The following is a 15,933-nucleotide window of genomic DNA, read 5'->3' on the forward strand; positions in this document are numbered from 1 at the left end:
TATGCTACAGTGAGTTTCATTTGCAGGAACCCTTAGTATCTCTTCTGAATTATTTAATATTCTCTGCTTTAAAGCAGGCTTTTCATGGTAGTTGTTGAACGTGTTGCTGGATTTTTGTTTGTGTTTGCCTGGTGGGGTAGGTTGTAGTTAAGTGAAATGTGTGGTGTAAGCAAGGAGAAATTGCTGTATGCAAACCATAATTTTCATGTACTTACTGTTTTGAGTGCTGTGATGAAAGGGATGTATCACAGCATTTTTATCAACATCAGCTGCTATCTTTGTCTCTCTACCTGAAGGATGGCAAAGGGCCCCCTTTCATCTGGAGGCTTATGAGGCTATTATGGTAAACAGCAGCACCAGGTTGGGTTGACATTGTTGGAGCTTTCATCTTTTGTTCGAAGTTTTGAAGCGTTATTTGTGGTTCTCTTGTTCCCCGTCTCATGGCTGGATGTTCAGTGAGAGCAGAGAACAGCTTCTTGCCAGAGTTGTTAAAGAAAAGTCATTTACCAGGGTGGGGAGGGAAGGAGCAAGAGGGGCCAGCTGAGCTCTACCCAAGCCCCACGTTGGGTGACGACCCTGCAGGTCTGAGCTCGGCTCGAGCTGCACACCGGGTGCCTGGATCCCTGCCTCCGCCACTTTCTCCTGAACAAATACTGCTACAGCATGGCATAGGACGTGCCGCCCAGTCTCATATCTCTAATCCCCGAAGAGGAGTCCATCAGCTGGCGGATGCATCAGCCGATGGCAGAGATTGAGGTCGGGGGCTCACACTCGGACACCTACACAGTTAGTGGCCGGTGCTGCTTGTTTGCTGACCATGTTTTTAGCCAAGCACCCAGCCTTGTTGCCTTTATGTCGGTTACACGAGCCCAGTAATTGACACTGGAAAGTGGCCGTGGGATCTTGAGCCTGGAGGAGCTGGAGGAGGAGGCTTTGCCCGTGGACCTCTGTGCTCCTGCTCTCCTGAAGTGTTTCCCTGGCTGGGGCATGGCCCGTTCCCGCTCTGCCGGGGGTGGGTGTAAAAGAAAGAAGTGCTTCCCCTTCGTGTGCTGCCGCTTGTGAATGCAGAGAGCCAGCTCCTCCTGGGCGAGTGCCCAGTAAAGAAAACTCTTATTTTGTAATCGACTTGTACTTGCCTTTAGTGATTATTATATGCTTTTAATATCAAAATAAGATTCACATATAAAGCAGAGCACACAGAAATATCTCTATAGTAACAGTGATCATGATATGTCATTTCCAGATGTAATATTTTTATTTCTTTTTATTTTTATTGTCACCTTTTCTGGTTTTCTTTCCCTAGATTTTACGCGAAATTTCCATCCTTCACCTTTACGCACACGTTTGCCTAGCGCTGCTGTTTTTCTGTGCTAGCAATGTGGGTGTAGGCTTTGGCTCATCCTTTATGCAGCTTGGAGTATTCCTTCCAGCAAAGTCCTAATCCGGTAAGGGTGGATCCCTCCATAGAAATTGCAGCTCAGCATCTAAAATGGAGTGCCCTGCCATGTCGCTTCCTACTGAGCATTTCTGTTGCTCCCTGTATGTGGTGTGCAGGTATTTCACGGAAAAGAAGAGGCAAGGAGAGAGAATTAAATTTAATCACCAGCTCCTCCCTTCTGAGAGCAGCAGCATCTTGCCATTAGCCCGTGCTGTGGTGTAGTTCAGCTGGCGCGGTGGTGGTGCTGCCCAAAGGCCCTCGGCCCCCTGCCCACTGCGTGGCAATTAGCGGGGGCCTAATTAGCCTGCACCTCTCCCACCTGCCAGCGAGGGAGGGGATGGAGCCAGGGCCGTGCTGTCTGCTGGGGCTGGGGCTGCCGGGCGCACAGCCCAAGCAGGATAAAAGGGTTCGAGCTGTGTTCTCCTGCTTCCAAGCGTGCCGGGGGTGTCCCACGGGGTGACCCCTGCCTCGGCAGACGGGACTCAAACTCTACAAATTCCTCTCAGTTCGCTGCCAGGTCCCGGGGAGTTCATCGGGGAGGCGGGCGGATTAAGAGGGCTGGTTTTCAATGGAGAGGATCTGACTTGAAGAGAACAACGTGGTTTCTGTGCCAAAGAAGATTGTTACTAATGCTTTTCTTCCAGGGTTGAAAATCCAGCGTGCTGGCACCTGTCCCATGCATTATACATTACTTCCCGAGCACGGCCGCGGGGCTGTCTGCACGTAAATCCTCGCCCGCTGTTTGACAGCGAGGGACAAGCAGGTGCCTGAGCAGGGTGCGGAGCAGGGGACGCGTGGAGCCAGGTGGAGCAGGAGGACGGGGAGCAGCCTTCTCGGAGGATGCGTGGTCCTCCTAGGAGCGCTGCAGCTGAAGCCTTTGCTGATCTTACTTGACTTGAGTGTGCTCGGCCGGACTGAGCAATGGCATAGGTATTGCCCCACTCCACCTTCCTTTTCCTCTTGTGTTTTGCAGCATCCCCTTCAATTAAGCTTCTTGTGGACGACCCGATAGTGGTGAACCCTGGGGAGGCGATCACCTTGGTCTGTGTGACAACAGGAGGGGAGCCAGCCCCCAGCCTGACGTGGGTGAGGTCTGCCGGCGTCCTGCCCGAGAAGACGGTCCTCAACGGCGGCACGCTGACGATACCTGCCATCACATCGGAAGATGCTGGCACATACAGTTGTGTCGCCAATAACAATGTTGGAAACCCTGCAAAAAAGTCCACCAACATCATTGTAAGAGGTAAGCTGAGCTGGCAAACTAGCAGCCTTTACGTTGGGGGGATAAATTGAACCCTAATCTGATGGGATGGCTGCATTCACATAGTGGCATCATACATTTCCAGACGTATTTCTGGTCAGTTCTAGTAATGCATGAAGTGAATTGGTGCTGGCTTCAGGTAGCCACTGGCTCTTGTGCTGGGTTCCAGCCCCCTACTTGGGGCTGTGCCTGGGGTGAAGTGGTGCCTCTTTGTACCATGCAGATGCAGCAGCTCTCACTCAAATCAGGGACAAATGCTTGCCAAAGGACACCGTGTCGTTGCCCGTGAGTGGGAAGGCTTGCCCTTCCTCTGCACACACACTTTTAGCAGAGCCCTGAGAGCAGGGGCTGTGGCAGAGCTTCCCTTTAATGGGTCCTGGAGACATCATTTCCTACCTCATCCTTTTCTTCCTTCCCGTCAGCTGAGCATGTTACTGAAATTAAGGCTGTTGTGCATGCTGTGAATCTGCTGCCATCAGACGACAGCTCCCTGGGTAGGAGCTTTAGATTAGTATCTATGCTTTAATTATGCTAAATAGCAGGCTAAGTGTCTGTCTTAGATAAAAGTAAGAGAAGAGTGCTTTCAGAGCAATTACTGCCAGGTGGAAAGAAACTCTCCCCACTTGTTTACCACTTTCTGGGTAACCCCAGGAACATGGCCAGTTGGTTTGAAGGCGGAGTTCACTTGGCTGGTAGGCATCATCCGAGTGGATTAATCTACCTGAAGCAAACAGTTCATCTGAAACTAATTTTCTATAATCTAATCTATGAATGCTACTGAAACATAAACTCCCACGCTATAGGAACTTTAAATAATACCATGTGATTAATCATACTCAGGAGAAACTGCTGTATAAGGAGCCAGTGGTGTGAATGTTTTATGAGAGCCATAACCCCTGTTCAGTTCTTATTGCCCAACGTATTATGCTCTTCAGCAGGACGGTGAATTAGAAGCTATTTCTGTTCTGGGGGTCAGGGAGAGAGCATCACATCAGCTTAGGTCTGCAGGAGTTTATCAGAAGTCCACAGATTTATTTGTAATATTGTATTTCCATTTGAATTTTTGACATTTGGCTTAGGGGTTTTGTTGTCAAGAGGCAAAAGCAGTGTTGTTTCAAGAACACAGCATCAACATTAATTTGCTGTGATTTACAACGGTGATGAGGTTGTGATGGGAAGATGTGAGTGAAACACACGCTCAGAATAAGCGAAGGGAGAGGAAAGGCTTTGTGTGAAAGAAAATCTGAGTATTTTAATTGACCCAGCAGACAGCACCAGAGAGCCCAGAGGAAAAGCCAAGTCCCTAGCTCCCTGCAGATACAAATTCCATGAGTCATAGCATAATAATGATATGCCCTCACATTTTTATTTATAGAAGCCCATGCCTATGAGATGCCTAGGAGCTGCAAGATGTTGAACAAAATATCATTAAAACATTTGAGGAAGATTCTTTTTTTTCTTCTCTTCTGTGTGGCTGTTAATTCTGAGAAGCAACCACCACAAGGAACATCACCCCATCAAATCAGTGAAGTGCAGCCCCCCGGTACATGGCTGCATGCTGTGATTTTTCCCCTTCACTATTATTTCTGTTAAAGGGGAAGAATTGTCTTTAAAAAATCTTTTTACTCTGGCCTTAGTTGATTTATTTTTACTAAAAGGGATGCGGAGTTTAGCAGTGAAATGTGAGAGAAATTTGCACCCAAGTTTGGATTTTACTTTGTGTATATGTTTCTTAGCATTTTGCCCGCAGCTCATTGCTTCTCTCTCTTTCATCTCTTTTTTTGTTGCTGTTTATCAGGATTTTCACACAGCAGCTGAGGAGAAAAGAGTATTTAGTTGAAATGGCAACTAAGCCTTGCAGGAGAAGCAGTTGGTAATTGGAGTTTGCAGCTTCTCTCAGGTTGGACTACCGATCCCAGGACTAGACAATAATCCCCTAATCTTACACAGATAGGAATGTAAAATTGTAAAAAGTGCCATCAGGGCTTGGATTAATTTGTTCCCCTTAAAACTTACTAAATTTCACTGTGCATTTATCCAAACATGCCTTTATTGTGTGTGCTTCATCCCATTGATGCTACCTTATCTTTCAGCAGCTCTTGATTTTTTTTTTTTTTTCTGGGCATTTTCTTGTCTTTGTGGCTGACTGCCCAAATTCGTAAATACCCATCACGCTTTTCTTTGAATCCATTATGAATGATGCCATATGACTATCATACATTTAATAAAAGAAATCTAAAATCAGAGAGAATCCTTCAGAAAGAAATAAACATAAATACATAAGTGTCCAGGGTGCGAATAACTGGCTCCGGTGACTGCCATGCACTGCTCCAGCAGCAGTGGGATAGCAGGTGCCACTAGTGGTATTAATTTGCACCCTCTTAATATGCATAAGCATTTAATGTGTGATCTCTTTGGCTGTTATTCATTTTTCTCTTCTTCCAGTGAGCATTGGCATGGAAGATGTTCTGAAAGTAAAATAGACCAAAGCTGCCATTGCAGCAAGGAACCCATTTAGTCATAGACATCTTTGGATGTTGTTTTTTTCCTCTTTTTGCCTGTATATCTTACAAGGAACTGTAAGTCCTTCCAACAAAAACACGTTGCATGCTTGCTCGTTGGTTCACGTGAACGCAGGTCCCTTGCAAAACACCAGGCATTGCACACATCTGCTGGGGAAGAGGCTCCCTCGTTCGCCACCTGCTCAGGCAGTCAAAGTACCACTTGCAGATGAAGTGAGGTACTTTATAGGTACCGCTTTCTTAAGCAAGTTGTGAGCCACAGTTGGCTTCCTTTGTCACCATTCTGCTGAGCCATTGGGTCAGTGCCTTTCTCTTCCACCCATCAGATAACGTTAGCAAAAGTCTTGCTGAGATGAAGAGCAATGTGTGGAGTACCATCATGTCATTTCTTAAGAGGCATAGATTTAATGTAATGTCTTCCATTTCCTCTGTTTGCTTTGAGCGGGAGCTCACCAGAGGCAGATAAACGACGTGGTGCATGGGGCTTTTCCAGCTGGCACAGCTGCCTCTGCAGTGAGGCCACGTGTTGTTTACCTGGTGAAGTCCCCATCTAGTGAGAAAGTCCGCAAAACACAGCCATTTTGAAGAATGCCATTATCAGTTTAACTCTACCCAAAGTTATTGCAGAATACTCCATTCCATCAAATACGTTGTCATCTGTCAAGGTGTCCGGGTCAAAACAGAGAAGGAAGAAATACTACCTCATTTCAGCAGAGCTGGCTGCTCACCAATTCTAATTATGGAAGTTTCTCAGTATTTCCTTTAGATTAATGGGTTCTTTAGGCGATTGCAAGTCTGCTAGCATTTGAGTGTTGGTGGGTATTCTCCTCAGTGGCATCTTCACTTCCTGCTCTCAGACTGATGAATAGAACAGCTTCCTTTACCATATTTCTAGACAAAACCATTACAAAGCAGAGGAAGCTCTAAGGGGATCTTGACTCCTCCCACTCAAGCGAGAAAAAGACTTTGCTTTTGGAGGTATTTCACTTCTTCAAAAATTTCTCTTAGGATCGTAGAAATTCTATTCTATTCTTCACTGCATATTTGAAGAAGATATCACAAGGCATTAGAGTAGAGAAAAGGTAATATTGACCTCATAATCTTTAAGACAGTGCATAAAACCACGATTGTCACAATACCATTCAGTTTTTGGGTGACAACTGAAAATGTCAAAAGAGGCAGGAATCAAGATAATCATATGCCAACGGCTTTTGGAAAATCGTACAGCTTCAACATGACTTGAATCAGTACTCAAAATTACGAGAACATGGAAGAAAAAATATTCCAAAGGCACTGTGAAGGGGAAAATGAAAAAAAAAAATAAAATCTCTCTGTAAGTACCAGTATGGTACTGAAGAACTAAAGGCTTTTGCTAACAAAGGTTGTAAGGTGGCTCCTCCATCCAGGAAGAGAGCAAAAATGCTGGGTAGCATCTTTGAAGGACACCTATGCATCAAGTAGAAGCAGAGAGATGTCTTACAGGTCTTCAGATATGCAGCACTGATATTATTTGGAAGGGTGTCAATGTGCACAAGCTCAAATTTGTTGCCTCCTCAGCAAGTTCTTCCTTTACCTTCTTTAAAGAGACTCCTTTGTCTCTTCCGCTGCAACTGCAACTTATTTTAATGCCAGTTGACTCTGACTCTGTGACTTTTCCTTTCTGTGAAGTGGAAACATAATGTCTAGAGTTAATTTTTCAAAGGGGTGGGATTCCCTGTCAGTTTAAATATAAAATAATAATTTTAAGTGACCTATGCTCTACATTAACAGAAAAGCTTTTGCTGAACAAAAAGCACTCTGGAGAAATACAATTTAAGGCTGAGATTGCTGGAAGTACCTATCTCATTATGTCTTGAAAAAAAAAAAAAGACCCAGATTGTGAAATAAATGATATTTTCCTTGCTTTTCTATTAGATTTAGCAGAAAAATGTGCACTGAAATCTGGTATTTCCGATGTCTATTCTTGTACTTCTGGTTTCTCTTCTGTTTGCCCACCACAGCTCTGTTTATCCCAGAGTTTTTTCTTTGGATTTTCCCTTCTTGGCTTAGAGCAATTGCGTGACATAAAGTCTAAAATGACGTCTGCGCGGTTATACATCAGCACCTTTGCTGTCACCCCTGGGAGATCCTCAGGTGCCGTTAATAACAGAAATGGGAGCAGGGCTCCCCCTGGGCTGGTGCCCAGTGCCAGAACAGAGCTATTGCTCACAGGTTTTATGCAAAAGGTGGGATTTGGGTCTTGGCAGTGCATATAAACATATTAATGAGGGCATATTAAAGCATATTAACAGGGCGCTGTCCAAATGCCTCCTGAACACTGGCAGCCCTGGGGCACCAACCACCTCGCTAGGAAGCCTGTGCCAGTGTCTGACCATCCCCACGGTAAAGAAATGTTTCCTTATGCCCAGTCCGAACCTCCCCTGGTGCAGCTCTGTGCCATTCCCTCACGTCCCTGACTGCTTCCCCTCCCCAGGGAGCTGCAGAGAGCAAGGAGGTGGCCCCTGGGCCTCCTCTTCTCCAGGCTGGACAACCCAGGTGTCCCCAGCCTCTGTCCCTCCGGGGAGTCAGCAGCACCTCCCGGGTTGGTATCACCGGCAGGCTTGTGAGGATGCACTCCTCTCCTGCATCCAGATCGTGGATAACGTCGTTAAACACAACTGGCCTAGAACTGGGCCCCGGGGGACACCGCTGGTGACCATCCCCCAGCCGGGTATCGCCCCATTTACTACAACAAAACACTGCCAGCCAATTCTGATTCTTCAACCAAGAGGTGTGCCCTGTGGCTGGGGTTGGAGTCAGACAAGATTTTAGCCTAGAAAACCCGATCTCGTGGCACATCCCGCGTGTTGCTACAGTCATAAGTTACTGGTGCGCTATCCTAAAAGTTTACAGCTCTGAGAATGAATGTGTGAAAAAGTCAGGCTTCAGAGTTTAATAAGTCCATTTATTTTTATTATCTGCAATAGTACTCTCAGGCATATGTGCTCTCTCCCAGGCTGGGCCGTATTGTGGACGAGTTCATAAAACGGTTCCATATAAAAATGTAGATGGTTTATTGATTCTTCTGCCCTTTCATTAGGACTTCTCGGAGTTTTTGTGTGCAGAAATCTTATTTTTAAATAAGTTTGCTGCTCTGCCACATCCTGTGCTGCCTGTCAGGCACCACTTTTCTATGAAGGTACAAGAGTGATAGAGTGACATTCGTTTGGTCTCTCTCCTTCTGGCCCTGGCAGTGGGGCTGCTCCAGGTGCCCGTGTTCTTTCTTCAGTAGAGAGCAAGGGAAAAGAGTTATCCTCACTGTCTCTTGGCTAGTAAATATGGACTGCTGATACACAGTAATTTCTTGTGCGTGGGTGTGGTGTTGTAGTTTAATATTGTATTAGACCTTGGCTGATTAATACATGATGAGGTCTGTGTAGTCTTAACAAAATCAGCATTTTGTTTTGACAGAAATAAGTGAGTTTTTCAAAATTTTGTCTCATCCTGAAGGAAAAGAGAGAAAAAAAAAAAGGCACATTTTTTTTCTTCAATCTGACTTTTTGATGACCTTGAAATGCGTTTTAATGTACTTGCTTGTATCGCATCAGACAACTGTGAATGAGGCTGGTAGGTCTCTGACAAATAATTTTGGAAAGTTCTATAGGATCCTGATTCATTTTTTTGGGCATTGAACAGTGAAATAAAAGGGAAGCGTTGATGGGAAATGCATCCCGCCTTGGAACAAATCCAGGCTGTCATGAAGCCCTTCGGTAGAATAAAGCTCTCGGTGATGGGGACAAGGCAGTGCCGAAACCTTGGAACCTGGGCTTTGCTCTGGGTTTGCAGGAAAGGCAAGTACTGCGGGCTGGGTTTCATTTGCAGTGTGAGCAGAGAGAAGAGTGAAGATTTGCAATGGATTGCTTTTTGGCATCCAGGAAGGCTCAGCAAGGCTTTTTTTTTTATTATTTTTTATTTCATTTTTTGACAGCTTTGGCACAAGAACTAAACTTTATAAAGGCATTGGCCCTGGAAAACGCCCAGCTGTAACGTTCAGAGGATTTATAATTTGTTTGGCAAGTGCACAGCCCACTGGGGATTGTGTCAGCTTCTCTGAATTGTTTAATTTATATCCCAATTCTTCCCTGGCCTGCGATGAGACTTGCAAAGTTGCAGTTTGCCTGCGAGGTGGGCGGTCTGCGGGACAGGATAGCCCTGAGCGCACAGGTCGGGCTGTGACGGCACGCGGCTGTGCCTTGGCAGGCTGTAACACCATGTCATAGGAATGCTCTTGGTTTGTTTCGCTTTCTTCTGCTTGGGGTTTCAAACCCTCCCGAACGCCAGCTGCCAGTTTGTCACCACGTTATCAATCGGCTCTGTAATGGTGTGACACCTCTGGGGCAGCTCCCAGGGGCCAGGAGTTTTTGCTGCCCCCATCCTCGGAGACCTTCCAGCTCTGAGCTCATCCATCCATCTGAGCCGTGCTTCGAGCAGGAGGATGGACTAGAGACCTCCTGAGCTGCCTCCTCACCTGAATATCTCTGGGGACCTGTACAGCTTTGGTCTACACCTCCTCTTGCTTCAAAAAGGAAAAGCAGTAAAAGAAACAGAAGCTAGTAACTGGAACACAGGTAAAAAAAGACATGGCATCTCCAAAATAATAAATCCTTTTCTTTTAAAAATTAAAAGCATTTATAAAAATAGAGACAAAACCTGAAATCTCTCCATTGTATTTGCATTTAAATTGGAAATGTGAATGCATCTGGTCTTGTAAGAGCCAAATAATTGCTTGATATTAAAAAGTTTGGAGATGCTCTAGTAGAAGATGCTTGACAACTTAATTGTTCTGATAGCTCCTGAAAGTTAAAGTTTTAAAAAAAATTTAAGTTAAAGCCGTGTTGACAGAGGAAAAATAAGGTGTTGGTAAAATGCTGAGAATGTGTCTTTTTTTTTTTTTTTTTAACAGAACTGTACTTCAGTCTTTCTTAGTATAGGAAGATAAATATAGGGAACATTCAGGCAGCATAATTTGGCCAAAATTATCTTGCAGAGTCTGAAATACCTTATTTAAGAAATTTGAATTTTGAGAAGAGAGGTCAGCATTGTTGCATACCCTGTAAAAGCTCTTTTCTGTGCTCACGCTATTTTTTAAAGTTCTCCTTATGGCCCAAACAAGGTGCCCCTGCCTGCTCGCTCAGCAGGAATGGCTTCACCTGGGGAGAGTTCTCCTGTGTGAAAACATCAAACAGCACTCCTTGCAGCTAACGCAGGTGAGGCTAGCTCTCTGCAGAGCTTATGAGCGATTTTATTTGATGTTAGACTGATTTTTTTTTTTTTTTTTTAATTTTGAGTGAAATGTACAGGCCTTCTTTCAGAATCAGGAAGTTTCCATATCTTGCTGAGATATGGACCCAGCAGTTGTGGGGCTGTACGGATGAACCATGAAGGTAAGGGAGTTTTCCCTGCTAGAGGAAAACTCAACCACCAGTGTGATGCTGACCTTGGCAGACCCGACGGTCCCCCGCCAGCCAAGACTGAATATGAATAATGGAGTACAAAATAGATGCAATTGCTGTGGAGGGAAGCTGGCAAGACTTTGAGTATTTTATTTCTAAAAAAGCTGCAGGCTGGTGCTGTGCAGAAAATGCTGAAGGATCTGCCCCATCCCCCTTCCTTTCAGCCAGTTTGGAATCTCTTTAGGAGGCAACGGGTGGAGCCCATGGTTAGAGAGACAGTTGTCGATCTAAGAGTTTCTAGGTCCTGTGAACTGGCAGAAGACAAAGCCAGTGTTGGTAGATTTATACCATATATATATATATATATATAAAATTTTTTCCTTTATCTTTTTTCCTGGGGCAAGCAGTTGTTTTTGTTAGCTTTGCTCTCAAGACTGACCAGGAGGAGTGACCTTTCTTTCTGCGAGTCACTGAAACGAGCACTGATTTGGTCCCTGTGGTGCAAGACCAGGCCATGTCTGCCATGAGTTATCTGAGACTCAGCTTAAAGACCCTGGGGAGAGGATGGCTCTTTGTGGGCGGCGGTGCAGGACAGTGTTCAAGATCTCCCAGAGACAAAAAGCTGGATGGAAAGAGGTGTCTGTTGCCGCACAATTATGCTTTATTTTTTTTAAAGGCAACGCTGGCATTGCGGTAGCTGAATGTCAGAATAGCACAAGAAATCAGAGGTGAAGAGTGGAAAGAGGAAACAGAAGGGCTTGTGGAAACCTGAGCATATCCGGAGGGAAAAGCTCAGCCACCAAAGGCTGCTGCTTGAGCAGCTCAATTTGCTGCCGGGGTGCTGTCTAATTAGAAGTGCTCAGCGCACAGTGACAGTGAGGAACTGCAGCTTTTCTCTTCCTCATCCATTATATTTAGTCGTCAGCAGTTATACGAGCCTTTAACCATATATTTTAACCTTTCTTAATTGCATCTATTTTCTCCACTTGGCAGTGAGGTGGTTTGTAGAAACACAGCTGTGGCTGAGGATCCCATATCTTCTGAGACAGAGTTTGTTTCTTATGAGGTGGTGAGACTCCACTGCACAACTTCGTACAGCTTCAGACTGTTAAACGGTTCTGGCTTTTTCAGTGTCCTTTGCCCCTTTGTGGTGTAGAGGGGCACTGGAAGAGCCATGAATTGTTCATTACTGCCCCCGTTTCTGGTTTGTTAAATCTTAGGTCTGTTAGATTGTAGATTGTGGACTCTCCCTGCCAGAATTTCAGAAACCACTTGGATGTGGTCCTGGGCAACCTGCTCTGGGTGTCCCTGATAGAGCTGGAGGATTGGACCCAGAGGTCCCTTCTAACCTAAGCCATTCTGTGGTGTTTTCTTTGTTTGGATGACCAAAGAATGGCTTTACCCAAGGTAACCCCCGTTTTTGGTTTTAAAATTGTGGCATTTTAACCATATTGTACAATTCTTCTTTATTCAACTCTGAGTTTGGACTTAAATGTTTCTCTGCTCTTATTATTCCCCCAAATCCATTAATCTTACTGTCCTCGCTTTTTGGAAAATTGACTTCTTAAAGCACCAGCCGGACACAGAGGTTTTGTCCAACAAGCTTGCAATTTCAATAACTGAAGCCTGCTAGTAAAGGTTTGTATTCCTTATTGTCCAAAAGTTATATTCTGCTCTAAACGCACAACCACCAACACATCATGAGGTCCATTTCATTAGACCAAATTTTCCTAGCCCTGACCTGACTACTTGCTCAAGGCCTTCATTGAAGCGAGGCATGAAGCTCGTGTTTATGTTGGGTCTTAGCTTTGTTCGACGTGAGGCGAAGCTGAGACATTGCTTTGCATCAGGGGTAGGTGTGGCAGTGATAGTCACAGCAGAATGGCATAGGCTTAAAAATGATTCAGTTTGCAGATGTTGTCTCCTGTTTGTTACTGAAATTTTTCATATATGGTTACATGCTCATAACAGCGCTGAGTATGATGGATGGGGGTCATCCATCAGAAAGAAGTGGAAGTGATTTTGTGCAAGACACTTCAGAGTAGGCTCCTCTGTGCACAGAATCAGTGTGCAGACTGAGCTGATGTGGCAACCTAGATAAACTTTCATTATGGAGAGCTGATATCTGCAAAGCTGATTTCAAGGAGTGTGTTTTTGGTCTTGTAGTTTAGAATTAGGCTAGAAAACCGTAATTCTGAATGCTTTCCTTTTTATGCTTTGAAGCAGGACTTGAGTTTGCTTTCAAAAGTTTAGTTGTTTGGGGAAAAAATTTAAAAAATAGAAATAGTGTTTTCAGTGCTCCTTGTATGCACAATAATTTCAAAATGTATTTTAATGTGACAGAATGAAGTTTAACAGATTACAATGAGATATTCACCAGTGATAAACAGCTTTTGGACAGTTGTTGAGCTGTCTCTACCCAGCTTAGCTGTTTGGTCATGCAGTTTAAGGCAATGTCCTGTAGAATACTAAAGACCATGAAACAATGCTGCCCGTGGCCAAAATGAACAGAAGGACTCTGTGCTTCTTTGGAGGTTATGGTAAGAACTTCCTTTTACTTTTATTGATTTGGTAGGGGTAGATGTGTTATTGAAGAAAGAAATATTAGAGAAAAATTTCCATGAGTCTATTTCTTCTGTGGGAATGACTTTTCATTTAGTAGAGGTTCATTTATGTTGAGCTTTCCATTTAAAAAACAAACCAGAGAATACAGACTGTGCTGCAGTTTCCAAGGCGTAGTCAGGGTCCAGATTCCTTTGTTTCATATATATTTGTTCACTTAATCATTCAGACACACAAATCTGAGACCCATCCCAGTGGTGTAGATGTAGATGTTGGATGATAGCTTTGACAAATATGTATCTAAGAAAGCAGCCAGAGTTATTAATATTTATTGTTCACTTGAGTTGCAAGGGAGCGTGCTAGGATGGCTCCTATCTCACAGGACACCAGTGGTCCAGACCCCCGGTCAGCTGCTAATTACGTGGTCTCCCAACTTAAGCACGGATCTTTTTCCACCTGACAGAGAAGATCAGCATATTAGTCCAAGTTTGTGATTGCTTTGGAATTGGTTATTTGTATTGTAATACAACAAAGCTCAGGTCACAGAAACATTGCATCAGAGTAATGTCGTAAGTTGAAATGTGCCATTTTCTCAGCTGTTTGGGGTCTGAAAGAGATTATTTCTGGGGAGGATAAATAATTCAGAATTACTGCAGGAAAACATCACTTCATTTACTATTATACATTAGCGTCTGCCTTTAACCACAGTGAGTCAAATTACTTTTTTTTTTCCTTATTTCTCAGCAGTAAGATACCTATTACTTTATAAAGATCATGCGTTAATGATGAGATCGACCAATACAGATCCAGGTGCTTACACCATTTATATTAAACACGTTAATTCTGTACGTTGAACTGTTGTGTTTAACCAAGTACTGTCTCTGTTCATTGCCAGAATTACAAAGCCATTGCCTTAAAGTTGGACAAGGGCAGGTAACTGTGTCTGTCACTGCCACAGCTCCATTCAAAATCAAACTGAGTTGCTCCTTGAGGGGAAGGAAGTTGAGTTTCTATTTTCCTCTGCAGAATCTGGGAACCAGCAGAGACTGAATATGTGAGCACTAAAGTGCAATGAGAAAAGTTGGCTTCTCAAGATGCCTTGACAGATTAGGGAAAAGGTTTAGGTTTACGAATGCATTTCACAAGTCTTTTAGGGACTATCTAAAATCTTTGTCATAAGGTTGTGAATCTTTTGAATTGCAGTCATATGAAAGCAGGATTGCTTTTCCCATCTGTAAGGCTCCAAGGAGATGAGGGGCCCGGTGTGATTGAAGCAAGAGCTGGCGATAAGGCTTGGCTTTCTTTACCCGCTGTCTGCCTCATATCTTTCTTTCAAGGACCAATGAATCATCCCAGTAATCATCTTTTGGTACAAAGATCACAGCAGTAACTTGTAGAGTTACATCTCAGTCTTTTAAAGCAAACAGCCAGTGTCTGGATTAACAGACTGGAGTTTCTAGAGAATGAAGCTGGGTTTGCAGCTCGCTTTCCAAACAAGCTGTTCCCCTGGTGCTTTTTGTGTCTTCCTGTCCTTTGTGGGGAAGCAGAAGCCGAGGCAAAAGGCTTAGTCCAGCACACAGAGGAGCCATGGAAGCGACCATCATTCACAGTGGTGAGCTTTGGATCAGACCTTTGGCCGTTTTCTCACTGGCCTTAAAAATAAAGTGAAGAATTTTTCCAAGTAGCACAATCTATTTTTGCGCAAGTGAGAGGGAAACATCAAAGGGTCAGTAACATCTGAGCACAGGAGAGGATTGCTGTGTTGCCTGACCCAGGGGATGCAGCTGAAATGCAGAACCCCGAGCAGTTTCAGAGGATCTCAGCAGTGAGTTGGATCTGGAGGTGCAGATACTGGCATTTATTTGAAAAAATGCCAGCTCTGGGTGCTCAGAAACGAGTGGTGTACTGGGTACTGACTTCAGTAAACATCCAAATGTACTCGTGGTGCTTCAAGACCCAAGCAGGTCCTCACGTCTGCTTGACACGTTATCAGGAGACACTCCCATCTTGTTCACTGGGAAGAGCTTAAACCAAAAATTGCTTGCCAGCCTTAACGAAACGTGGAGGGGAACAACGAGAATTAGTCAAAGCCACTTCTGGTTGGTCCGCCGAGACTGAACCTCGTGTGGAACCCAACTGCTCAGTCAAGGTTAAAATCAGTGATTTGCACCGTTCTGCTGCTTAATATTGCTGCACGCAGGCTGCACACAGACACAAACAGCAGCAAACGCAAAGCTGAGCGTTCCCCAGTGCCCCGTGTCAGCCTAGGAGGCAGTCAGTGGCCAACAGCTCTTCTGTCAAAGCCTGCAAATAGTGCAGCAGCTGATGTATTCAGGTACGGTGTTTGATGCTGTGCACATATCATGAAATGTGCATTTGCAAGATAGGAACGTTTTGATGGATTAATGGAGCATCTTGGGTTGATCGGGGTGGGGGTGGGGATATGGCTTAACCTGATGAATGCAAATAGGCCTTAGTTGAGATACTGAAATGAATTTTATTGCTTTGAAATGTAATTAATGAGGGAGGGCAAAGACAGTGAAGAGTTTTGTGAAGAGTTTGAGGATAAAAATTGTTTCATCTTTGTTTATTTGATCACATCATAGTTCCTTGGGGCCTCTTTGGAGAAAGACTGGCACTTTCCTGGGCACGTTCTGAGCCTCAAAGTGGAGTTACAGACCTATTTGCACATTTGCTGATGTTTTCTAGCCCTGTGTG

General features: G+C 44.4%; 1 protein-coding gene across 4 annotated transcripts in view; it reads left to right on the plus strand.

Annotated features, from left to right (window-relative positions):
- The window catches only part of MDGA2 (MAM domain containing glycosylphosphatidylinositol anchor 2), a 332,288-nt gene that overhangs the window by 178,037 nt on the left and 138,318 nt on the right, over positions 1–15,933 (plus strand). For all 4 annotated transcript variants that reach the window (XM_083839870.1, XM_083839871.1, XM_083839873.1 and 1 more), the window contains one exon: positions 2,412–2,681. In XM_083839870.1, the coding sequence (XP_083695996.1) occupies positions 2,412–2,681 (270 nt within the window). The remainder of the gene's footprint in view (positions 1–2,411; positions 2,682–15,933) is intronic.

Source organism: Anser anser (genome assembly GCF_964211835.1).
Source record: "Anser anser genome assembly, chromosome: 5".
Lineage (NCBI taxonomy): Eukaryota > Metazoa > Chordata > Aves > Anseriformes > Anatidae > Anser > Anser anser.